At 36.9% G+C, this 26,417-nt stretch overlaps 1 protein-coding gene across 1 annotated transcript in view; it reads left to right on the top strand.

Moving 5' to 3' along the window:
- Positions 1-26,417, top strand: part of LOC105750789 (maltase-glucoamylase, intestinal) — a 48,168-nt gene that overhangs the window by 14,542 nt on the left and 7,209 nt on the right. Inside the window, 15 exon segments of the mRNA XM_031939232.1 lie at positions 5,009-5,121; positions 8,260-8,385; positions 10,305-10,436; positions 10,519-10,617; positions 11,778-11,891; positions 13,543-13,624; positions 14,729-14,846; positions 16,516-16,687; positions 17,472-17,588; positions 20,628-20,782; positions 20,907-20,991; positions 21,645-21,701; positions 22,263-22,387; positions 22,994-23,082; positions 24,967-25,016. Coding sequence (XP_031795092.1) covers positions 5,009-5,121; positions 8,260-8,385; positions 10,305-10,436; positions 10,519-10,617; positions 11,778-11,891; positions 13,543-13,624; positions 14,729-14,846; positions 16,516-16,687; positions 17,472-17,588; positions 20,628-20,782; positions 20,907-20,991; positions 21,645-21,701; positions 22,263-22,387; positions 22,994-23,082; positions 24,967-25,016 — 1,634 coding nt within the window.

Raw genomic sequence — 26,417 nt, forward strand, 5'->3', positions numbered from 1 at the left:
AAAGGGAGTGGCAGTAATATTACATTTGATATTAACTTTTTCTATTAATGATAATTTATGATACAGTAAAATCTATTATATAGAACCTAAAATTTCTATATGATACTGACTGTTCAGTCCATAAAAGAACTTGGATTATTTTCTTTTATTAACAAATTAGAGGGAAAGAATTTGCAAATTTACTGATAAAAGGACTATCCATCTCTCTACCTACCTATCCAGCTAACTAAGAAAACTGTGACAAGTGGATAAAGCAATACTTGGAGACAGAAAGCTGTGGATTCAAGTCTTGTCTCAGATCCTTAGTAATTGTATTGTCTTGAGCAAGTCACAATCTCCTTCAATTTCCATTTCTTTGTACATAAAATGAGGATAATATTATTTCCCTCTCTGGAGGTTGTAAGGATATAATCACATAACATATGTAAAGTACACTGCAAACTTGAAAGTGCTATCCATCCACCCATATCAGAATATTTTCTCTCCAATTTGATAATAACAGGAACTAATCCAAGCTCTTGAAACTCATTTCCAAAGCTGGATACACTCAGAATCACTCATTCATTAAACAAAACAAAACAAAACAAAACAAAATAACTCACTATGTTAACTCTTGGAAAAAATGCAAAGGTAAATGAACACTCCTCTTAAAAAGCTTAAGTCCTTCCTCTAAAAAGCTTAAGAGATTAAGGGAAGGAAGAAGTGCACAAATAATTATAAAAATTGACCATCATTTGCAGAGTTTTGTGAGAAATTCAGAGAAAGAACATTTTTGATAGGGAAGGTCAGAAGACTTCTAGAAAGAGCTGTCATTTGGTTCTTGAAAAAAAGGCAGAATTTTTCAGTATAAAAAGATGAGGGTAAAGATAGGAATGAATAAAGTGGAAAGCAAATTGTAGTGGAGGCTTCTCAGAGAAATAAGAGATCAGGGGATTTGTCCGGGGGAGATAAATAGTGCAAATTGTCTATTTGAAGGAGTGTTGTTGGAGATTAAAGTAGAACTGTGCACTGGAGTCTGAGAGGGAGAGTCCATGAAAAGCATTTGAAATTCTTGGGGCAGAGAAGAAACTTGATCAGAGTTTTGCATGAGGAAGACTAACCAGCAAGCAAAGGATTAATTAGAGAAGAGGTGGGGGTGAGGAGAGAAACCAGAGGCAGGAACACTAGTTTGGAGGCTCTTGTAACGAAACTTAATGACTAAAATCTCTTATATCCTTGGTATAAAAGAGGAGATATACGGTACATTCCCAAATCACTGTTTAGTCATCTAACTTTTGGAAGAATCACATTGTTCCTTGTTCTGCCAAAATCCTACTTTATGTTAGTGTTTGAAACTTCGGAGAGTTAGATGATGGTGATAGATGATCACACAATGATAGAACGATTACATAAAAGGAAACACACACATATATAGACAAGACATTCTCCCAGATAATCTTCTGAGCAGAGGGAGCAAATCCCAAATGACAACACAGTAAAAGAAAGTCTGGATCTTTCTACTTTGCCCTATCCTTTCAGCTTCCCCCACCTTTGTCTTCCCCCTTATTTGAGATGCTTGTCTGATCAAAGAGTATGAATTTTCTTTTTGTGTTGTTTATTCCAATTAAATCAGAGATTTAACCACTAAGATCAGAGATTGTTTATTTCTATCTTCAGCACTTATCACAGTGCTTGATACATAATGAACATTTAATAAATGCTCATCTACCTATTCATCCACTTATTTAGTTTGGCCAGGTTTATTCTCTTACATTGAAAACCCCATCCAACTCTTAAAGTTCCATTACATTTCACTCTGTCACTAGAGAATGCTATTCAATCAATTCCACAAATATTTATTAAAAGCCCTCTTTGTAGAAGATCCTATTCTAGTTACTGGAAATTCAAAGATAATGCTAAAACAATCCCTACTGTAACAGAAATTACATACTACTGGAATAGTAGGAATGTTGAGGTTGGGAAGGGACCCCCAAAATTTGGGGTCATAGACCAGTGTCACGAAGGTGTCTCAAAAGAATTTGTAAGGGTGAACCCATTTCCTTATCAAGGGGCAAAGTTTATTGTAATTGTCATTACAAAGCAGACTGAAAAGAAATTAGCAGAGAAACAGAATGCTATTGTTCTGACAATCTGTCTGATTTTAAATAGACCTCTCCTTAATTCATTTTGCTGTCTGATAATCTTGTCAAGGAGAACCAAATTCCAAATTCCCAAGATCATTCCTCTGGCCATTGAATTAGCATGTCAGTAATAGAAAGCTGGATAAAGGGGTCTCCTTGCTTCTTTTTCTCTGCTAATTTCTTTTGGAATTCTGCCCGTTTGTAATTGGTGTTACAATTACAATAAATTTTGCCCCGTGAAAGGAAATGGGTTCAATCCTGAAAATTCTTTTGAGACACTTCACAACACCAATCTGTGACCCCAAACTTTTGGGATCCCTTCCCAACTTCAACAGGAAGAGAATGAAACATATTTAGTGTTAAATAAAACAAGATCATTTGGTTGGGGGAAGAGTCCACTAGGAGAGATAGGGAAGTCTTCATGGAAGCAGTAGCTTAGTTAGGTCTTGAGAGAAAATAAAGATTCTGAAAGGCAGAGATGAGCAAGGAGATCATTTCAAGCATGGAGAATCTGTGTGAATGCATGTGGGCAGGAAATACAGTGCTAAGTGTGGGTAATGGCCAGTGGCTTAGTTTATCTGGAAAATCAAATGTGTAAAGGGGAATAATATGAAATAAGGTGTAAAGACTTTAACAGAGAATGTGGGAAGGCTTTAAAGACAGGCTGTGGAAGAGCTACTAAAAAGTTTTCACCAGGTACATAGTCAGATTGGTAATGTAGGAAAATTATTTGGCAATTATGAGAAATATAGATTAGTGAAAGGAGAATCAAAATTTCAGAAAGCCAATTAGAAGACTATTATGATAGCCCAGATGAATATTACAATTCATTGTCAATTTGTTAATCTAGATAACATCAGTGACTATTACAACCAATATGAACCCTCAAGTACTCTACAATACTTGCTACTCTACAGCACTGAGATTGCCACATGGCACTTCTCAGAGTTCATACCTATATAAGGGAAGGTTTACTTCTGTTATGTCCATAATGTTGAGGTCCTTGAGATCTTTGTCTTGTCTCCCTGTCTTTGACTTAACAAAAGGTCTGAATCAGGGTGTGGTGAATAGGAATGCCAAGAGGAAAATCAATAGGAGAGACATTACATTGTCACCAATGGGACTTAGTGACTTAGCTGATGTGAAGGATAAGGGAGAAGAGTATGAGTGACTGATATTGAAGCTTTTTTTTAAGGAATGGAGATAAAGAACAGAAAGAAGGCCAGACAATCAAGACAGCCTTGAAAACTATGAACTAATTTTATTATATACTTGAAAAGCAAGCTATATATAATAGGGACCTGTAATTTCACATACAATATTCTTTTTATTTTATGTCTATACATTTAAATGATCATTCTTTTTGGTGTTTGTTATGGTCAGGACAAATATAAAAAGAACAGTAAGAATATGGGTGACTAAGAAAATGGTAGTGTAATTAGAGAAATCATCAGGAGAAATAGATTTTGTGGGAATAAGGATGGATTCTATTTTGGTTGTGATGAGTTTAAGGGTAGGAAAGACATTACAGGTCTCTGGTAAGTAAGTAGAAATGTTATTATAGTTTCAAAGATAGGTTAGAGAAAGAAATAAAAAGATGGGAAATCTTCAGTGAAGTCATAATTAAATTAAAATAAGAGAATTAGAGAAATGAAATAGTATAGAGAGCAAGGACAACATTTTGAGTAAACAGTCATTTAAGGGAGCTGGATGCTAAAGAGGAGAACAAAAGGAGAACTTGGAGATAGAGAAATAAAAAGAGACAGTAATAAAGTATCATGGAAATTTAGGGTTAAGGCACTAATTAAAAAATAAAAAGAGAGATGGTGATTAACAGTATAATCTGTAGAGAGTCCAGGAAGATAAAGACTGAACAAAGGTCATTAAATTGGACAATTTATAAATAAATGTTGAGAGGTTTTACTTAGAGGTACAAAGGTAAAGAAGTAAAAACAAAGATAGGAGAGCAGTACAAAGTATAGTAGTGTTGAGGACAGCATGTAGTGTGTGTATGGTGTGTGTGTGGGGGCAGGTATGTTAGGATAAGGAAGAATTTAGCCTATTCATACGTAGAGAGAGAAACCAGAAAGATGGAGATAGAAAGAAACAGAGACAAAGATAGAGACAGAGACAGAGATTAAGATAGAAAGGCAGATAGAGAGAGGGAGATAGAGACACACACACAGACAGAGAGAGGAAGACAGAGATACACAGAGAGACAGAGGGAGATAGACACACAGAGAGAAAAACAGAGAGAAAGAGACAGAGAGAGACAGAGGGAGAGAGACAGACAGAATGAGATCAAAGGAACAAAGGTGAAGGAATTTAATGCTGATAAAAATTTAATTTGCATTAACATTTTCTCCATTATTATCTTAAATTTAGATAATAAATGATAAATCAAACCTTTTTTCTTGATTTTTGGGGTGTGACTGCTCATACTGAATTTAACAATATCACAAAAAGGAGGGTCACTTCATCTTCTGAGATGAGTTTGGAGGTGTAAAGGGTGGGAGCTGAAGTTTCCTAACACTTCTTAGTAAAATATTAGGTAAAATTATCAGCTAAGAGTTAAAAGGTTAGATATTAGCTTGGGAAAACACAGGAAATTCAAATTTGCAGTTGATGGCTCAAGCTAATTAAAAGAAGTTCTATTTCTTGATCTTAATTTTTTTGACTTTTATGTTTGGTTCCATTTTGATAAATGTCAATGTTCTTCTTCTTATTAAAGAAATATGTGCAATTTGCATCCTTAGGAATCTATTAGTATAGTACTGAAGTTATTTATCTGGGGGGGGGGTTGTGGTATTTACTCAGCTAATGACAAGGAATAGATGAAATGATCTGTTAATTTACAAGATGCTATAGTCTCACTTTGATATTTCCAGAGGTTGCCCTTCAGCCTGCCCCTGCAGTTACTTACCGTGTAATTGGTGGGATTCTTGACTTCTACGTGTTCTTGGGAAATAATCCAGAGCAAGTTGTTCAGGAATACTTGAAGGTATGTCTCCATTCAAATAGTGGTTATTTGTGATTGTTATTTGGTAAATCATTTGCTTTTTATCACAAAGAAAGCAAACAAACAAAAAATGCATATTTTTTTGTTTGTAAGCCTCCAAGAATTTGTTTTAGATCATTCACTTATATCAGGGTTCTTGAGATTTAAGGACTCTGGGAACTACAAACTTAGTAAAGATCATTTGTTCATCCATTCATTTATATTCTTCTATCTCATGATATACAAAATCATATCATCAATAAATTAGAATAGTAAGATAAGAAATAGTTTTTAAACTATAGAGAGGGGAAAAGTTCATGACCAAACAAGGGATATAGGAAGTTCAAAAGCTAAAATGAATAATTTTGATAATATAAAATTGAAAAATTTTTTTGCAAAAACAAAAATCAATGTAGTTAAAATTAGAATGAAAATGAATAAGTGGGAGAAAAATTTTTGTATTAAGTTTCTCTGGTAAAGATCCATTTCCAAGACATAAAGGAACTGATTTAAATAGATAAGAATAAGAATCATTCCCTGATAGAAAACTGGTAAAAGGATAAGAAAAAGCAATTTTCAACAGAGGAAATCCTCGCTATAAATATCTTATGAAAGAGTGCTCCAAATCACAAATAATAAGAGAAATGAAAATTCAAACAACCCCAAGGTTCCACTTCACATTTCTTTTATTCTCCTCCTTTATTGTTTTTTGTTTTTCTAGTTATATATGTATGTTAACTTTTTAAATACACATTTTCTTATGAATCATGTTAGAAGAGAAAAATCAGAATAAAAAGGAAAAACCATGGGAAAGAAAAAAAAAAAAACACAGAAAAAAGAAGTGAACATAGCATATGTTGATTTACAATCAGTCTCCACAGTTCTTTTTCTGATTGCAGATGGCATTTTCTATCCAGAGTTTATTGAAATTGCCTTGGATCACTGAACCTCCGGGAAGAACTAAGTCCTTTCATAATTGATCATTGTACATTCTTGCTGTTACTGTGTACAATATATTCCTGGTTCTTCTTATTTCACTTCAGATCAGTTCATGTAAATCTTTCCAAGCCTTTCTGAAAAAAAAAAAAAAAGCTTGTTCATCATTTTTATAGAACAATAATATTCCATTACCTTCATATACCACAACTTATTCAGCCATTCCCAAAATGGGAAATGCCCAGATGCCCAGGAGATGGGCACAAAAAGAGCTGCTACAAACATTTTTGCATATGTGGGTCCTTTTCTCTTCTTTATGATTCTCTTGGGATATAGAATCAATATCTACTTCACATTTTTCAGATTTGAAAAGATGGTATAAAATAGGAAAATGACAATTTTTGGAAGAGTTAAGGAAACAGGTATCCTAATGTACTGTTGGTGATGGGATGAATTATTCTACCTATTATGGATATCAATTTGGAGCTATATTCTGGAAAATCATTAAACTGTGCATATCCTTTGACATAGTGATATCATTATCAGACTTATATTTTAAAGCAGGGCTTCTTAAACATTTTTCATTTGTGACTTCTTTTCACCTGAGAAATTTTTATGTGACCTCAGGTATATAGAGGTATATAGGTATATAGAATAGGTAGACAAATCAAATATTTACTGATTTAAAAAATCATAATTTTGTGAGCTGCACATTCAGTTACAGGATCCTATATGGGATTGTGACCCACAGTTTAAAAAACTTTGCTCTAAAGAAATTAAGAGAAAAAGAAGAGAATTATGTTAATAGTACCTGCCTCCCAGAGTTGTTGTAAGGATGAAATGAGGTAATAATCATAAATTGTTTAGTATAATGCCTATATCATAGTAAGTTCTATATAATGTTAGCTATTGTAGCTATGGGGGTAGCTAGGTGACTCAGTGGATGAAGCACTGACTCATAGTCAGGAGGATCTGAGTTCAAATTCACTGTCAGACCATTATTAGATATATGACAATGGGCAAGTGACTTAATTCTTTATCTTAGTTCCTCATCTTTAAATAAAGTTGGAAAAGGAAATGGCAAACTACTCCAGTGTCTTTACCAAGAAAATCCCAAGTGAGGTCAGAGAGAATGCTGGAAAGAAACATGGAAAAGTAATATATATATGTAAACAGTTTAACCTTTAAATAAATAAATATATATAATAAATATTATATATATATATATATATATTTAAAGGTTAAACTGTTTACATCCCTAGATGTAAAACAATATCTGTAACTATTAAGGACTGAATCTGTCACTGGGGCAGACAGAGGGGAGTATCACATGGACTGAGATTATGGTTGTAATAGTCTTTGATGTGATGACATCATAGAAAAATACATTAATGGATGGAGAAAGGTCTGTACTGGAAAAAGAGGAAATGGGAGGTATAATGGGACAATTAGTTTATACCAAGAGGTTCAAAAGACCTATTACAATCCAGGGGAAAAAAGGGGGGAGGATGAGCATTTTCTGAAGCTTGATGTGCCGTTGCTTATATTTTTCTTTAATTTATGAATTCACTACCTATGCAACATCCTGCCACCACCTATCTCCTCACAACTTACTGAATTTCTCAGTATTCTTTAAAACTTGCTTCAAATTTTATGAAGCCTTCAATAATTTCCTCCTTGCATAGTCAGTAATGATCTTGGACTTCTCTTAGCACCATTTGTTTCTCTTATCATGCACTGTTTTGTATTATATTTATGCATTATTTTTATATGTGTCATAGTGCCCAAGTTCCAATGGGGCAAGAACTACTAATTCCTTAACTAATTTTTGCATACCTTCCCACACCTAACAAGGTATTCTACAAATAGTAAGTGATTAATAAATGTGTATAAGATTAGCAATTATTGTTTCTCAAGCTCTGTGAACTTGAGATTGATATGTGATCTATTTCAGTGTTTTCTGCACATTTCCATTACTTTTTGATATATTTTTTTGATAAATGTTATTAAAGGACTACATAGCTACAAGATAAAGGGTGAAGGAAAATACAATATTTTGTGCAGAAATCCTTACAACCCCAAAGGCATTGAGCCTTTGATAATTTTTTCTTTTTAGTGAAATGGAGATAATGTTTCCAATATTGGATAAGTTGATGTTGCACATTGGTTTTCTAAATGCTAAGTCCTTTTTTACTTCTCTTTCAGCTCATTGGATTACCCTTCTTGCCCCCTTACTGGAGTCTTGGCTTCCAGCTAAGTCGTAGGGATTATGGAGGCATTGAAGGACTGAAATCTGTTGTCAACAGAACACGTGCTGTTAAGATACCTTATGTAAGTGGGAACTCTGTTCTTCTCAGCCCCTAACCATTGGATTTACTTCTGAATAATTCCAGAGTACATTTGGCTTTATGATCAGAAAGGTCTCTTTACATATTACCATGTTATATTTTCATATCAGAAATCTATCCTTACATCTTTTCTATTGGTACTAGTAACATTGTGCTGGATGTTCAACAATAGAGCAAACTGGGATATGAAAAGGCATTGAGATCATACCTTATGAGGGTCAGTTGAAAGAACAGGGATGTTTATCCCAGAAAAAAAGAAGACTTTGGTGATAATATGATAGTCTTCACATGTATAAAGGGACATGTGGCTCAATGTGAATTTTGCTTCTTCCCCTCAATCTCAAAGGTCAGAACATAAAGCAATGAGTATAGGTTGCATAGAAAGACAGATTTATGTTTATTCTAAGGAAAACCTTCTTGGTAATTAGAGAGACTTAAGAGTGGTTTGGATTCTCTGGGGAACTACTAAGTTCTTTTTTTGCAGAAGTTTTTAAAAAAAGAGAAAAAAAATTTGCCAAGTGGATGGTAGAAAGGGATCTTATTCAAGGATGGCTTAGGTAGCTTGTTTTTGAAGTGTCTTCCAGTTCTCCTCAGATTTTCTGATAAGACTTGAGACATGTAAAGACAGACTAGTTACAGTTGGTCTTCCCAGATTCTGGTCAGCTTCTGTCCAACCAAGTGAACTTCATCTTGAAATGTTCTAGTATTGCTTAATATTTACAATGGCCAATGGCCAGGTGTAAATCAAAAAACCAGAAGCAATTGATTTCTGGAAGTGAATCAAGGACAAGGTCTAAGAAGCAAGACATGTACAGACATATATTTATTTACAATCAGTGGGAAAACATTAACAAAGGAGATAACTTTGCATTTAGTATATGATCACAGTTTTCTCAGCTGAGAAACAATGAGGGAAGGCAATTCAAGGTTTTTCCCCCTTTTGGGGAGTAAAAATATACATCTGGGTTACACTCTGGATGAACTCCTTCATTTTACAGATGATGACACCTAATCATGGTTATGAAATGACAGGCTTGGTGACACAGGCTGGGTTTGAATCTATGTCTTCTGGCCCTCTTTCAACTATACCATGGTACTTTTCTTCTAGTTCTCTATGATCCTAGAAAAAAACAGATTGAAACTTAGGAGGAAAAATTCTTTCCTGAGGTGTGAGTATAATAAGAGGAAAGTCTTAATTTCAGACTAATAAGCTACTGAGTGAATAAGGAAACCAAGTCCTTGTGGAAGCTACTAAGTATTGCTCTCTCCAAATTAACATTTATTTGGGCTGGCTAAATTACATTTAATTACTTTTGGAGCTTAATACTTCTGGGGCCCAGCTCCTGGTACTAAGTGGAAAGCTAAAGGGTAGGTATTTGATGAAAATGCTCTCTCTATATGTGTATCAAGGAGAGTATGCTTGTTATTCAGTCATGTCCAACTCTTTATGATCCCAAATCCATGGAGTTTTCTTGACAAAAATACTGGAATGGCTTACCATTTACTTCTCAAGTGTGTCCCCATTTTACAGTTGAGGCACTGAGGCACAGAGATTAAATGACTAAGGCCAGATTTGAACTCTCAGCTCTTCCTGATTCTGAGCTCAGAGCTCTATCATACAAACCAGCTGCCCACTACAGATACCTACTAGTGTGTGATACTGGGCAGGTCACTTATCTTCTCAGTTTCCTCATTTATAAAATGGGAGATTAGATTTATAGATTTCAAAAGTCCCTTCTTGCTCTAATTTCATCATTGTGTGATCCTTGAAGCTTGAGAGACAGAATAACTGAAGTCCTGAGAAAAGCAAGACAATTGAATACATTGTCTTCAGTATGATCTCACTCAATGTTTCCCCTTGGCTCAATGATATTGTTCATGAAGTTGTTATTGTATTTCTAGGATGTCCAGTACTCTGACATAGACTACATGGATAAGAAGAAGGTCTTTACTTATGATAAAGATAATTTCAAAGGCCTTGACAACTTTACTAAAGAATTGCATGAAAAGGGGCAGAAATATGTCATTATTCTGGTATGGACAAATATTTTTCCTGCTATTCCTTCCAAAGCTTGGAAAGACCTTTCAGTCATAGATGCATTTCTGTGTTTATTAGATTCCTGGCATCTCCAAAACCCTTTCGTATGGTCCCTATGAGAATGGAAGCAAAATGAACATCTGGGTTGCTGGAACTACTGGGCCCGTCGTTGGGGAGGTAACAAACTGCTATGGAAAATTAGCGTATTATCATGATACTGATTTGGAGTTCAGGCTTTAGAGAGGAGGGAAGGAGCCTAGATCTTGTATGCAAAATTCTTAATTTTTTAAAATCAGTAAATACTTTGGTTCAATGTGGCTTTGCTAGGGGCTGTTCTGCTTCCAGGAAAATGGAATAAAGGATCTCTCTGAGTTATTGAGGTCAATATTTTACAATTTTATCTTCCTAAGAAGGATGTCACTTAGAAAGCAAAAAAAAAAAAAAAAAAAAAGAAAAGAAAAGAAAAGAAAAAAGAAAGGAAGGAAGGAAGGAAGAAAAGAAGGAAGAAAGAGAAAGAAAGGAAGAAAGGAGAAGTACTATCCTGTCATACCATCTGTCTATACTTTCTCAGCAAATGAGACTCTCATCTATGCTGTGCCATGAATCCTCCACAAATGATGTACCCAATGTAATGGAGGCTTTCTTGTTCTGTAAGCATTTTGGGGATTTTGCTTGGAAGTAACCTTTTCTTTTTTTCACTTATTGGCCAAGTTCTCTTCTGGTTACTTATGTCCTTATTAACATATTTTGTCACCTTGTACTCAATTAACTACTTGTAATGGTACACAAACAGATAAAAATTAGAATAAAAGCACTGTGGCACTTTTAGACTGTTAGTATGTTAGACTTTTTTTTTTTTTTTTTACCCCAAATGATCTGAACAGTTTGAGTGTTTACTCAATTTGGAAAGATTTTATATTCCCAACAAAGAAAAGCATACTATTGTTGTTTTATACATATTTGAAAGATCATTCAGGTCCCTTTCCTCCATTTTGTTTAAATATTGATGGTCTCTAAAGTAAGCATTCTTTACTTTTTTGTGTTATGGATCCCTTTGGGAGCGTGATGAACTCTATGATGAAATCTTTTCCAAATAATACTCTTAATTGCATGAAATAAAATACATAAGATTATAAAGAATATCAATTACATTGAAAAAGTTACCAAAATATTAGGAGGAAAATAATTTCACAGACCCCAGATTAAGGATCTCTGTTTTAAAGTCACTGTTCTTCTATACTTGGATCTCTGTGAAAAGGGGCCAATTAGGTCGCACTTGACATAAATCAAGGAACTCATTTCCATATTGATATAATTATTTCTTCCTGGTTGTCTAGGTATGGCAAGAACCTACTGTTTTCCCTGATTACACCAACCCACAAGGCATTGAGTGGTGGATTGATGAGTTGGAATTGTTTCATAAAAAACTGAATTTTGATGGCGTCTGGATTGTAAGTCAATTTACCAATGTCTGAGCTCTCTTTGGAAAGGAACAATATTTTATCTTTTGAGAATCATCTAGGTTTCTTTTTGGAGATGATGATGTTCTCATTCAACAGTGATTGATGAGCCATATATTTACTTAAAGCTGAGCTTAGCTGCAATCAGTTTTTGAACTCAAAACTGAATCCAAATGCTATTTCTGGATTAATTCTCTGGGTAATCTTGGGTAAAGTATTACTTTACTCCTCTTGCCTTTTGTTTCCTTAACTGAAAAGTAAGGATGTTGGATGGGCTGGGATGATGTGAAATATACCCTTCAGCTCTAGCAGTCTATAACTCACAGCTACTGTACTCATTACTTGTGATACTTAAAGTAGCATGAAAAGATTTTTTGTTAATGACTAAAACCAAGAAAGGTAGTGAGTATGATCTACTTCCTAGATGAAAATTAAAAATTTTAAAGACATATGTCCATGTGGGTTGGCCTAGGGGCTATTCTACTTCCAGAGAAATGAAAAATAGAATCTTTTCAAATTATTTTGAGTCTAATGGTTTAAATTTTTCTTCCTTAGAAGGAAGTCACTGAGTAAAAGAGGACAAAAAAATTATATGCTAGTAAGTGTCTGAAGCCAGATTTGAAGTAATGAAGATGATTTTTTCTGACTCTAGTCCTAGTCCTTTATCCTCTGTACCACCTAGCTGCCTCTCTTAAAACTAATCTATGCAAAACTAATGCAGTTATATGATCTTTAGCATTTCTCAAGATATATTATTTAAAAATCAATTCATGAATAAAATAGGTTTGAAATAATAGATTATAAAGAGATATTCAGGATATTCTAGTTAAACTCCAACATTTTGCAGATGGTGAAATTGAGGTGCAGAAATGTTAAATGACAGGTCTAAAGCCATGTATCTTGTTTATAGATGTGTGGTATGGAACCCACCCAGTAAATCTCAGAGATCTCTCAAGGTGTAAGGAGAAAGGTATATTCATTTCTCATGAGAAGTGGGTGTCACTCCCACCATATAAGGGGCGAAAGTGAAGCCCCAAACATAGGGCATGGGTAATATATATGTTCCGTGATGCAACATTAACCCCCTCCCTACTGGCTCATCTTCTTTGACTGAGAATATGACCTTACATTCTAAGCACGAAAGCTACAAAGAATGGGGAAGCAACACATAAAATTCATATTTAAACAAAGACATATTTTTTACTAACCCTGAGATATGTGTTTTCAATACATGGGCTGGGCTGATAAAAGCTGAGTCAGCCTGTTCTATACCTTTCAGAATTGTTATATTACACCCATATTCTGGGAATTATTTGCCAGTGAGGAAAGGGAGGGGAAATCGGGAACCTGATCTCATAGCTTATAATTTTCCTTTTGAAGAAATATCAGATCTTTATTCATCAAATCAGGATAGCCCAACCTAAAAAGTTTCTCAAGTTTTGTTTTAAAAATGCATTTTGTTAATAAGCAATTTCCATGCTGCTCTTTTTATGATCTCTGTAGTAAAGGGGCCACATGGGTTTTGTAGTAACTAAAAATAAAAAGCTTTCAACAAAGTGTTTAAATTCTTAAGTTAATGATCTTTATACCACACTGAATTTCCATTAAAAATCTTCTTCCTTTCTGTTTTGTATTCCTGAAGGATATGAATGAAGTGTCCAACTTTTTAAATGATAAATTACAATGTGAAAATAATTACTTGAATAAGCCAGAATTTATTCCCGGTAAGTGCTAATATGATTGCTGTGAATATGTAAAATGCTAAAAAAAAAAAAAAAAAAAAAAAAAAAAAAAAAAAAAAAGAAAAGAAAAGAAAAGAAAAACCATTAGAAAGTTCAGTGTGATGGAATTTGAGCACAATGTTTCATTGATGACTACGGCTTTCCTTAAGTGGCAGAAGATAGCTCAGTTTAGGCACTCCTTCCTTTCACTAGGTCTCCTGTTACTATTTTCACTGCTAAACCTACTTATACTCCTATAAGCTTCTGATGTAAACTCAATTTCAGTAACTATCTACCTCAACTGTTTAGCTCATGTTCCCAAGGGCTCTGCCTCTAAGAACGTTCATTATTTAAAAAGAATACAGAAAGACAAATGTGTCTGTGTGTGTATACACAATATGTCCATAGAGATATATGTATATACACATACACACATAAGTATATACACATATAAATATATGTATATGAACACACACATTCTCCTATCTCCTCTCTAATTATTTTTAATCTCCTCTAAACCTCTAAAATTAATTAATTAATTAATAATTTAAAATTTTAATTAAAAGCTAAAGCTTTTCTCAGAAGGCTATTAGCCAGCTCCTTCTAGAAGAATATATCTTGTTTCTCTTTCTGTATTCTTTTCTTAATGGAGACTACCATTTTTTCCTTTTTTTTTCTTTACTTTTATTTTGAATTTAAATACGAAAAAAGTTTTTCATATAAATAGAACACAGAAAGATGATTGTGCTGAATATAAAATTGTGAATCTGCATTTTATACAGCATTTAATATATGAATATATAAAAATTCAAACTTTACTTTCAGCACCTCTTATGAAGCAGCCTATGACAAGATTACAAAATCTGTTTTTTCTAGTTTGTGCTTCCTTTTTGAACCTCCTGTTTTTTTTTCTCTTTGATAAAATAATTACATTAGTTCATTTTTTTTTGTTTTTTGTTTTATTTGGCCTCACTATTGTTAACCTTGTTCTTGCTGAGTTTCCCAAAAGTGAACTGGAGTCAAAAACAAGCAAAGTGAATGTTGGAAGAGAGTTGATTTAGGAAGAATATGTCTTGGGAGTTAAATTATTGGCATCTTCTCCTACAGGAATCTTGGATAGACAACTGTTTGCACAGACTCTCTGCATGGATGCAGAGCATTACTGGGGTCTGCACTATGATGTTCACAGTTTATATGGCTACTCTATGACAATTGCAACAGCAAAGTAAGATGTTCCTTCCCCTTCCCATCCCTGCATCATCAATTGAAGGATGACATCTTTATTTCCTTCTTTTAAAAAATATATTTTATTTATTTCTTGCATGAATTTTAACACCTTCTATTCTAAACTATTCATTCTCTCAATTCTTCCCTCTAGAACTTTTATTTTATTTTTATCTCTTTATTTTTCCTAGGTATTTGTATGTTTCTTGTGGAAATGTTTTTTTTCTTTGACTCTACTAGCAGTTTTATGCATTTATTCTTTCCTTCTAAACTGGATTTAAAAAATGATCTCTGAATCTATTATATTGCTTAGCAATTGTCTGCAATTTGTTTACAGTTATGGGCCAGAACTTGAAACAAGGTGTTAAGTCAGTGGAATTGATAAAGGCAATAGTTATCTAAATTTAGCATGGTGCCTAACAGTTCTCTAGTTCAGTACATGTACTTAGTACTTACTATAGTTCTACTGAGATTCACACCTTTGATAAGAGACCATATAAGCTTGGACAAGCTCAGCCAGAATCAGATCTAGGGAAGACCAGAGAAGTGGTGGCAGTCCTCCTGCCTCCCCCACAGAAACCAAGACACATTCAGGAAGGACCTCAAGAAGCTGGCAGAAGCACAGAAGACAAAGGACTGGTGGCAAAAGTTTAAACTCTCAGAACCAAGGAGAAAGTTAGGCCTTTAAGAAAGCTAACCGGGCTACAGGAAAGGAGAAAAGACTTGGAAAGGAACAATAAAGGATTTGGCCTTTAACCCCTGGCTATTCGTGTGGTGATTACGGAATTGAAACGAAGGCTGCCTCCAGAGACCTCAAGAAAACCCCAAAAAAGAATATTACATCTTAGAGAGAATATTGTAGTTTACATTTCCAGCATTAATTCCAGAAATGGGTCAGGATTCTGAAGCCTCTCGATCTAGAGTATCCCAGTTTGAATTATTAATTCATTCTGACATGAATATTTTCAGTAGTTTCATATGGTTTTCACTTAGGTTTCCAGTCACTCTGAGACTTTTTTCATGAGAACCATCCTTTTTTGCCGCCTCAGAAAACTGAGCCTTACAGTTACATGTATATCTGGCACTTCTCTGGTTATATTGAAAGGTTATTTTGTTAGACTGCATTAGCGCTGACTTTTCTAGTGGCCCTCTTTCTAATTGCCTTTGGGTTTCTCACTGAGTTCATTCACTTCTGGGGTAATATCACTTTGCTTTTTAGTCGTTTTTGCTTCTGTGATCATTTGGGATTTTCTTGGCAAAGATACTGAAATGATTTGCCATTTCTTTCTCCAGCTTATTTTATAGATGAGGAAACTGAGGCAAACAGGGTGAAGTGACTAGAGTCAGGTAACACAGATAGTAAGTGTCTGAAGTCAGATTTAGAGTCAGGCCTTACCCTTGATGGATTGCATAACTTAGCTGCCTCACCCCTGATACTTATACTAGGATAAATATATACATATTTACTCTAATAGCCTTACTTACTTATCCTAGGGAAGCATTAAGACATCCCTCTAATTCTTCCCCATTCTGGGGAGACTCAGAAATCTAGTTTTCTTTGAACTTGATGTTAGAAAGTGCAAGACATGCTGCTTCTCTGACACTTCCTACCCAATAAGAAAATTCTGAATACACAGCTATTCGGTAACCCAGATGCCTTTCTTTTCCAGTGCCATGAAGAAAATTTTTTCTAATAAAAGAAGTTTCATCTTGACTCGATCAACCTTTGCTGGGTCAGGCAAATTTGCAGCTCACTGGCTAGGGGATAATGAAGCCACTTGGAAGGATCTCCAATGGTCCATTCCCAGCATTCTTGAGTTCAACCTTTTTGGTATCCCCATGGTAAGATCCAATTTCCTTCTAGAAAAAAAAAAAAAAAAACTAAAAAGAAAGATAGAAAAAGCAGACAAAACCAAACCGAATAAAAAAAATATACCTTCCTAGATGGAGATTCAGTCTCTTAACAATTGTGCTTAACAATTCTGGACGTAAAAAGCAAAGGCTTCATTACAAATTTGTCCTGATGGAGAAAAAAAAATCACATCCTTCTGCTCAGTCCCCTTTCAAAGATAAAATAATAAATCTAGAGCCTCGGTTTGTTCTTCTTTGTAACTCTGCAAAGGGAAAAGGCTGTAGGAGCAAGATCTGTAAATATTTTTAAAATCTCCATCAGGAAGGCCTTGGAAAGAAAAGCATTAGGGACGGAAGTTGAAAGACTGACGATTTTCATTCCATTATTACTTCTCTTCGTCCTGTATCAACATCACTTCTCTTATGTATACATAATGTTCAATACCAGCACGGCGTGGAAGGGAGAATCAGAAACTGGTCCCGCAGCCAGGAAGGCTCGAGCTAAGTTGACTGTGTGAGAGCTTCAGGTTTAACTTCCCAGGCCTCTGAGCCTCGGTGACTCTAAAGCCCCCTCCTGCTTTGGTAGAGGTGGTGACTTCATCCCGGAGACCCCTAGGTAAATGGCGCCACAGGACGAGTCCCGGTTCTGACTGCTTCTTAGGTAGCCCCGTCTCTATTCATCAGCCCGGGAGCTTTCCACTTGTTCCTCAGGATCTCTTCCTGGAAGTGCCCCCTATCGGAGGCGCAGCCAAAGGCCGGTGTCGCTTTTTTCCAGGTGGGCGCAAACATCTGTGGCTTCGCCTCCAACGCCACGGAGGAGCTGTGCAGGCGCTGGATGCAGCTGGGAGCCTTCTATCCGTTTTCCAGAAATCACAACGGCGCCGGTTTCACGGTAAGTCTGCACCTTGCGGCCCACGGGGAGGTGTCCTCTGCGGGTGGGGAGAGGGACGCCAAGCGCCGGGCTCGTGCAGGCGGACACGGCGCTGCGGGGTAGGTCGGGCCAGCGAGGGAGGACGGGCGCGGCAGCGCAGCCAGGCCCGCCCAAGAGGCGCTCCGCCTCAGCCACGCGGGGGCCGGAGGGGGCCGCGCCACGCCCATCCTCCGCAGCGGGCTCGCTCAGCGTCCGGCCGGCATCGGGCGGTGGCGGCGGCAGGGCGGGAGCTACGTGCGCATGGGAAGTGCCGGGGCGGGGCTGAGGCGGCAGCAGGGGCACGAGCGCTCCCTTCCCCCCGCCGCGTCCCCCCTCCCTCCCCGGGATCAGCACCCAGGGGCTCCAACCGGCCGGCAGGAGACTCCCGGCGGGCGCGTGAAGGGGGCGTCCCGCGCCCACGTGCGGCCTCTTCAGGAGGAGCGTGAGCCGGAGCCGCGTTGCCCCCGCCACGTGGAGCCCGCTCCCCGCTCCGTGGTCCCGCTCACTCCCGGCCTACCCTGGGACAAGCTCGCTCCTTGCTCCAGCCGCGCGCTCTAACGCGAGGCGCATTGCGTGTGGGGGGCGGCCGGGCCGGGCTTCCGTGTGGCTGCCGCGGCGCGTGGGGAGTCACAGCTCCTCCCGACTCTTTGGTAGTCTCGAACCTGAGGGCCCTCTCCAGCGCCCGGCTCCCACGGCCCCCGCCAAACTTCAAAACAGATGGACTGCGGGACGGGCTAGGGGGTGCACATCTGGCGCCCCGCCCGAGGCGGGCCCGCCCGAGCCCGGGCCCGCCCGGCCAGGCCCGCCCGAGCCCGGCCCGCCCGAGCCGGGCCGCCCGAGCCCAGGCCCCGCCCGAGCCGGGCCCGCCCGAGCCGGGCCGCCCCGAGCCCAGGCCCGCCCGAGGCCGGCCCGCCCCGAGCCCAGGCCCCGCCGAGCCGGGCCCGCCAGGCCCAGGCCCGCCCGGCCGGCGCCCAGCCCGGGCCTCTGCTAGCGTCTGAAGAGTCACTAACCAAAGTTTGAGGGCACTGATCTTAGTGGCTCTGGCTCTGCTCTTACGGGCATCGCAAACTTAGAAAATAATAAAGGTTTCTACTCTCTCTCCTCTGAGTGAAACAAAGAGGTTAACTTACAGGCGTGGGGCATTGATAATAGAGACATAAAGAATAAAGTCAGGAATTCGTGGGAAGCTTAGCTGATGGAAATACTCCGGCTGAAAGCTCATACCACTTTCTCCTTATTTTCCTAACCATATTTGCTAATCTTTCCCACTACTTTCTTCTTTCTTTCCTTCCCTCTTTTGTTTTCTTTTCCTTCCTTTTTCCTTTCCTTCCTTCCTTGCTTCCATCCTTCCTCCTTTTCTCTTTCCTCCCCTCCTTCCTTCCTTCCTTCCTTCCTTCCTTCCTTCCTTCCTTCCTTCCTTCCTTCCTTCCTTCCTTCCTTCCTTCCTTCCTTCTCTTCCTTTTCTTTCTTTCTTTCTTTCTTTCTTTCTTTCTTTCTTTCTTTCTTTCTTTCTTTCTTTCTTTCCTTCTTTCCTTCCTTCCTTCTTTCCTTCCTTCCTTCTTTCCTTCCTTCTTCCTTCCTTCCTTCCTTCCTTCCTTCCTTCCTTCCTGCCTTCCTGCCTTCCTGCCTTCTTTCTCTTTCTTTCCTTCCTTCCTTTCTTTCTTTCTTTCTTTCTTTCTTTCTTTCTTTCTTTCTTTCTTTCTTTTCTTTCTTTCTTTCCTTCCTTCCTTCCTTCCTTCCTTCCTTCCTTCCTTCCTTCCTCCCTCCTCCCTCCCTCTCTCCCTCCCTTCTTTCTTTCTTTCCTTCCTTCCTTCCTTCCTTCTCTCTTTTTTCTTCCTTCCTTCCTTTCTTTTTCTCTCTCCCTCCCTTCCTTTCTTCTCTTTCTTCTGTCCCTCCTTTTCTCCCTTTCTCTCTCCCCTCTCTCTTTTCTTCTTTCCCCCTCCCTTTCTCTTCTCTCTTTCTCTCTCTTTCCAACCTGCCTCTCCTTTCCTTCCTTCCTTCCTCCCTTCCATATATATTTTTTTCAGATATCCTTATAGATCTACATGTTATCTCCTCTGTCAGAATGTAAGCTCTTTGAGGACAGAGACTTTCACATTTGTTTTTGTATTCCCAGGACCTAGAATAATGCTTGTCACATAGTAAGTACTTCATTATTTCACTTGTTAAACTCTTAGGAATGCAGAAATGAAGAATAGCACATGTCCTTCCCTCACAGAGTTTATGATTTGATTAAAGGAAAGAGTGGTAGTGGGAAAATATTATCTATAAACAAATAACTGTGATACAAAGAAGAGGGGCAAAGGAGAGATCCAGGTAAAAGACTTTAGGAATACTTGAAGAGAGAATAATGGCTTTCAGGGCATGGACACTTTTTTTTTTGGTGGGGGGTATTTAGCCACTAACCCTCTTGTAGTCAGGGTTGACATGAAGAAGTAAATTCTTTGAGAATGGAGAAGAGGGGAAAGGTACTATTCTTTAACTCAATTCAAAGTGAAGGAGCAAGACTTTGGGAAAAGTGAGTGATAGCTCTCACAAGAAAGGAAGAGAGATCAAAGTTGTCATTCGGCCTTGACTGAGGAATTGCTAGCATTTTAGAATTGGAACATTAGGGAAGCCAATATATCTCTCTACAGAGAGTTATTATTCTTGTACAAGTAACAAATAAAGAAACCTCCACTGTCTTAACTCAGGTGTGCATGCTCTATATTTTATGTACTTGGCAGAGAGAAAATACAGTAAAACAAAACAAAACAAAACAAAAAAGGATTGCTGCCCTTGGACAAGCTTGCAATCTAAAAAGAAGGATGAGATCAAAAAAAAGTCAAGAGAAGTAGAGACTTACAAATTTATATAAGTACATTGAGGGAGAAGTGGATGAACGAAGTATTTTACTTGCAGGGAAAAAAAAAAAGGTAGTTTTATTAATCTAGGAAAAGTCCTTGGACCAAATTTGGCCTTTAACTATAATGTAATTGGTTAAGCAGTTATTTTGTATGTTTTTTTCTCTCTTCTCTCCAGGACCAAGATCCTGCTGCTTTTGGAATAAACTCCATGCTTTTGGATTCTTCCAGATACTACTTGAATATCCGCTACAGACTTTTGCCTTACCTGTACACCCTTTTCTATAAAGCTCATAACCAAGGAAACACTGTGGCCCGGCCTCTTGTCCATGAGTAAATTTCTTCATCTCTCTGACTACTGCCTTTCAAATAACAATTTAAAAAACCTATGACCTAGTTAATATCATGGGATAATTCTGATTGAAGGCTAAAATCATGTTTATTTCCATATCCACAGGTTCTACCAGGACGCAGAGACATGGAGCATACATCAGCAATTCCTTTGGGGTCCTGGCTTGCTCATCACACCAGTTCTACATTCAGTAAATTTCTTTGCATGCTATGTGATATTAGGTCACATACCAAATGTCACACACATTTTACAGACAGGGAACTCACATTGTCCCTCAGCCCATTTATTTCTTCATGATGAACTTCAGTAAATACTGATTATTATGGATATGATATTAGTAGTGGCTTTGACTGTCTTTTTGTGATGACAGTAATGGATTCTCTTGTGTCCACAGTGGAAAAGAAAAGTTCCTTGCTAATTTTTAGCTCTAATATCTAATATTCTATCATTCTAGGATGTAAAACTATGATAAGGAGTTGTAGCAGAGAATGTGGAAAGTTGGTAGTAAATGGAGAAAGAGACTGAATCTAATTGTTTGCAAGAGAAGAGACAGGAGTATGATCTCTGTGCTTAATGGGGAGGGAGTGGGCCTAGGAGTGATAAGGGCAGATGTAGAAATACAGCCTAGGGTGAAAATTTTTCTGCCAATGATCCACTGTATATTTGGAATGCAAATGATAGTCTAAATAATACTGTCATATTTTACTTGGTATTACTGCTTCAGTTACATTGAGATGTCAGCCAGATGCCTAAGGATGCTCTCTTATGTCTCTGTGCCTGCTATCTATCAGCATGAAGTAGGCAATGTGGATGTAAGATGTTATTTTTCTCCCATTGTCCTAGGGTGTGGACCGAGTGAAGGCATACATCCCTGATGCCATCTGGTATAACTATGAGACAGTAAGTAAGGAGATTCCCTTACTGCTAAACATACTGTTATATGGGCTATATCTAGGGAGGGAGAAGCTGAAGATCCCTGAGTATCCCTATGCTGTACACTGCATTTGCATTCTGGGATCTGAAGGGGTTGGGATAGTGTGAGTTATTATTTTTTCCTGAAAAAGAAAAAAAATTAATTTGATTGATCATTATCATTGTTCTTTTATTGATTAGGTAATTCTTTTTATGAGGAATGTATTTCTGTTTTATTTTGAAAATCATTTGGAATGTGAAATGATTTTCATATAAATATTCTTTGTAGCCAATCTAGCTAGAATACACAATTGGGAAGTGGAACACAGAAGTGCACGACTTCTAATGTCTATTTCAGATACAGCATTCCATAAATTTATGTTTCTATGATCTGTTACTTAAATCAAGAGAGATACAATCAGATCAGACAATGTCTGAAATGATTTCCAGTTCTAAGAGTCTGTGATTCTGAAGAGCCATTTACTACTAACCAGTAGCTCAGTCAACTTGCTTGCTTTCAAGAGCAACTATTTTTTTCTTTTTACTTAGAATGTAGCTATTCCAGAGAGAAAGAAATGGATGGAGATGCTTCTTCCTGGGGACAAGATAGGACTACACCTTCGAGGGGGCTACATCTTCCCCACACAGGAGCCAGCTGAGACCACAGAAGCCAGGTATGCTATGAGATTGAGAGTTCAATCTTGTTATTTGTTTTGTTTTCAGAGAATGTTGGTCAAGTAAGATATCATGGAGAAGAACATGCTGGGATTTAGGATATGGGAAGATAGGAACAGAAAGACTCATACTAATATCTCTGACATTTAAATTTTTTCATCCAAGATATGTCTGTCTACAAAACTCACCACCCTCATTTTTCCAGGGAAAGTCAATTTGCATGTGATATCCTTGTCCTCATTCAGAAGAGGCCAAATCTCTCTCCATTTCAAACTATATTTTCTCATTTATTCACATCCAGGATTTAACTTAAACATAGAATTTTGCCATGTTAATTATTAGCATGGTTTGTAATGGAATTAATACTGAATAATAGTCAGAAGACCTGGACACTTAATACCCATGTCTTGCCCATCCTTGGCATCTAGTGGTTACGTTAAGTTCTATCATAGTCCAGTCATGAACCTTAATTTCCTGGTCTATAAAATGGTTTTCATCTAAAATGCATTCTTAGGGGGATTCTCAGGAGCATCTGGCCTAGTATCCTTATTCTAGCAATCTGATCTATATCTTTCTGTAAGACTAATTATTTCTATTTTTTATAGTCGTAAAAATCCTTTGGGATTCATCATTGCCCTGGATGACAAAAAAGAAGCAAAGGGAGAGCTGTTTTGGGATGATGGTGAAACAATGGGTAAATTTATGTCTGATTTTTTAGTTGTCATCTCCGATCCTTTTCCTTCAAAATTATTCATAGATTATTTGGGTAGGAGCATTACAATACACAGAAAACTCCTATGGGATAATTTACTGTCAAATCCTCATTGATGATATATTTTTATAGATCCAAAGACTCTATTGCTAAATGGATCTTATGATATGGCAAAATGTATTGGTATATTATAGGGACAGACATCAGAATTATCAATTGTTGCCAAAACTAGATTAAATTCCCAGTTATAAAAGATTTCTATCTAATTAGTAAATACATCAATCCATTTGCCAAGAGAACATTTAGAAGCAGTGTGACATAGTCAGGAGAACCTAGATTTAAATTTCACTTCTGACATTTACTGACTCCATGGCCCATGGCAAATCACCCCAATTTTCAGTGACCTAAGAACTCTGGGGGGCCATACTCTGAAGAATAGATATTGTTCAGATGTTTCATTTATTCTTTGTGACCCCTTTTGGGGTTTTTATGGCAAAGATACTCCAGCTCATTTTATAGATGAAGAAACTGAGGCAACAGGGTTAATTGACTTGCTCGGGGTCACACAGCCAGGAAGTGTCTGAGGCCAGATTTGAACTCGGGAAAATGAGTCTTCCTGATTCTAGGCCCAGAACTCTATGCACTATGCCGCCACCTAGCAGCCCTGAGTAGCCTATGATGACTTATATTATTAGATCATATCACTAAGAGTTCCCCAACCTATTTCAATGAAATTATTGGTCCAGTATAGGAAAACAAAACAAAACAAAACAAAAACATTTTAGTGCTACTTAGTACCTTTTGTTGGTGAGCTATGAAAAATAGTCCTTGGTTTTACCTGAAAGAAAGAGAATTTACACCATATATTTGCACATTTAGTAGTAATATTTCATATACTTCTCTTGTAAACCTATCATAGTTCATGATTATGACAGAATTCTAGATAAGATCAGTTTAATTTCATTTATTCAAAAATTATATTTGCTGAGTACTTATTATATTCAAGCTCTGTGGCATGGCTTATGATATTTACAGAGAAATTTTAAGAGAATATACTTGTCCTTGAATAGGAAACATAAGGTATATGCACAAGCAATTAAACCAGAAGGTCTCTTCAATTATAAATTTTGTCTAGTCCTTAGGCCCAATAAAATCATAAACCTGGTGTGCATATTGCTTTGTATAAGTATGATTCTGTCATCCTCCTATTAAATATTTTTGTGAACTATAAGATGATGTCTTACATAATAATTAGGTATTTTTGCTATCATAAAATTAAGTACAAAAAATAAGTACAAAAATTGGTTAGTCCAAAGTTTGTGGAGTGGAATAAATTGAACAAGATTTAAAAGAATAAGACTTTTAGCAAATTAAGAATTGTAATGAAAATGAAAAATGTAATTCCCATCCCTGATTCTTTTGGAAGCATGTACTATAGTTGGTTTTTAATTGTTTCACTCTGACATTGCTTAGTGTGAGTGGAGAAGCAGGTCAAACTTGAGACTTGAGAGATTTTCCTAAATTTTTTACAAAAACTAAAGCTGACGCTTTAATATATCAACAACTAGCCTAGAGTAAAAAACTCTTATGAATCATTTTATCTAAATGATACAAAATACTGTAATTAATTCCCCCACACCCTCCACAGGCTGAATCAAGTAGTGGTTTAGGTGTCATATTTATTAACTTTTATCTTCATTAAGAGCTGCCAGTATCCTAAAGTTGTTGGAAGTTTCTGATTTAATCTAGTATATTCTTTTTTTCCAGGCGTAATAAATAAATATAATTTTGCTCTGATATGTGTGTATATATAGATGCATATGTATATATCATATATATATATATATTTTTTTTTTTCTCTTGCAGAATATAAGGAGAAAGAACAATTTTTTTTTGCAAAGTTTAATGTGATTCAGGTAAGGCACCTTATGTCATTTTTCAAATATTCTTTTCTTAGTTGTCTACAAGACTACAGACTATTTCAGTGGGCCTTGGAGTTCCTGAGTACTCTGTGACATAGTCTTAATCTACTTGTCTCCATCATTTCTGACTCTGCTCTATAGTACTGTCAACTAGGTATAAGTAGCTGTTACTTCCTTGACTAAATTGTTGGGCTTAGAACCATAGAATCATAAGATTTAGAGAGTGACTTTAGTAAATATCTAGTTTAACCATCGAAGAAACTGAGCCCAAAACATCTTAAATGACTTGCCTAATGTGTAGCAGGTAATAAGTAGCAGAGCTAAGATTCAAATCCAGGTCTTCTGGTTCCTAATTTAGTGTTCTTTCCATTGCATGACTTTGGCCAGAAAACAACAAAAATAACATTATTTTAAGGATGATAAGATATTTTTGTGAGCATGATGCTATTTATTCATGACTTAATTTACATTGGAGAGAAAGGAAAGGGAATAGCAGTTATATAGGGTCTATTGTGTACTTGCTACTGTGCTAAGCACTTAACTAATATTATCTCATTGCGCAGATTTTCTCCTTTTCCTATCAGTCTCATAATTCATTCATTCAACAAATATTTACTTATTCATTAATTACAATTGCTTTTTATTTTCAAAGTACATGCAAAGATAGTTTTCAGTATTCACCCTTGCAAAACATTGTATTCCAAATTGTTTTCCCTCCCTTTCCTCCCACCCCTTCCCTTAGACAGCAAACAATCCAATATTTGTTAAACCTGTGCAATTCTTCTATACATATTTTCACATTCATCATGCTGAATAAGAAATATCAATAAGATCAAAAAGGAAAAATATGAGAAAGAAAAAAAATCAGGCAAGTGAGAACAAAAAAGGTAAAAATAATATGCTGTGATCCATATTCAGTTCCCTAGTCCTCTTTGTGGATGCAGATGGTTCTCTCCGTCACAAGTTTACTGGAATTGTTGAATCACCTCATTGTTGAAAAGAGCAAGTCTATTAGAATTGATTATCACATGATCTTCTTGTTGTGTGCAATGTTTTCTTGGTTCTACTCACTTCACTTAGCACCAGTTCATGTAAGTCTCTCCAGGCTTTTCTGCTGATCATTTCTTATAGAACAATAATATTCCATTACATACATATACTGTAGCTTATTCAGCCATTCTCCAACTGATGGGCATCCACTCATAAACAAATATTTATTAAGTGCCTACTAAAGAACTAGGCTACTACAACCATGAGCCAATCCATTTAGTAAGCCTGAAGCTAAGGTCTACTGAGGAGAGTGAAGGTAATGATAAAACTTATTAGATTGTAGGAAATAGATTTGTGATTTCCTTAGAGGGAGAAAACTCTCTGTACTAACAAAGGTTAACAGCT

The sequence above is a fragment of the Sarcophilus harrisii genome, chromosome 5, assembly GCF_902635505.1.
Source record: "Sarcophilus harrisii chromosome 5, mSarHar1.11, whole genome shotgun sequence".
Classification (NCBI taxonomy): Eukaryota; Metazoa; Chordata; class Mammalia; order Dasyuromorphia; family Dasyuridae; genus Sarcophilus; species Sarcophilus harrisii.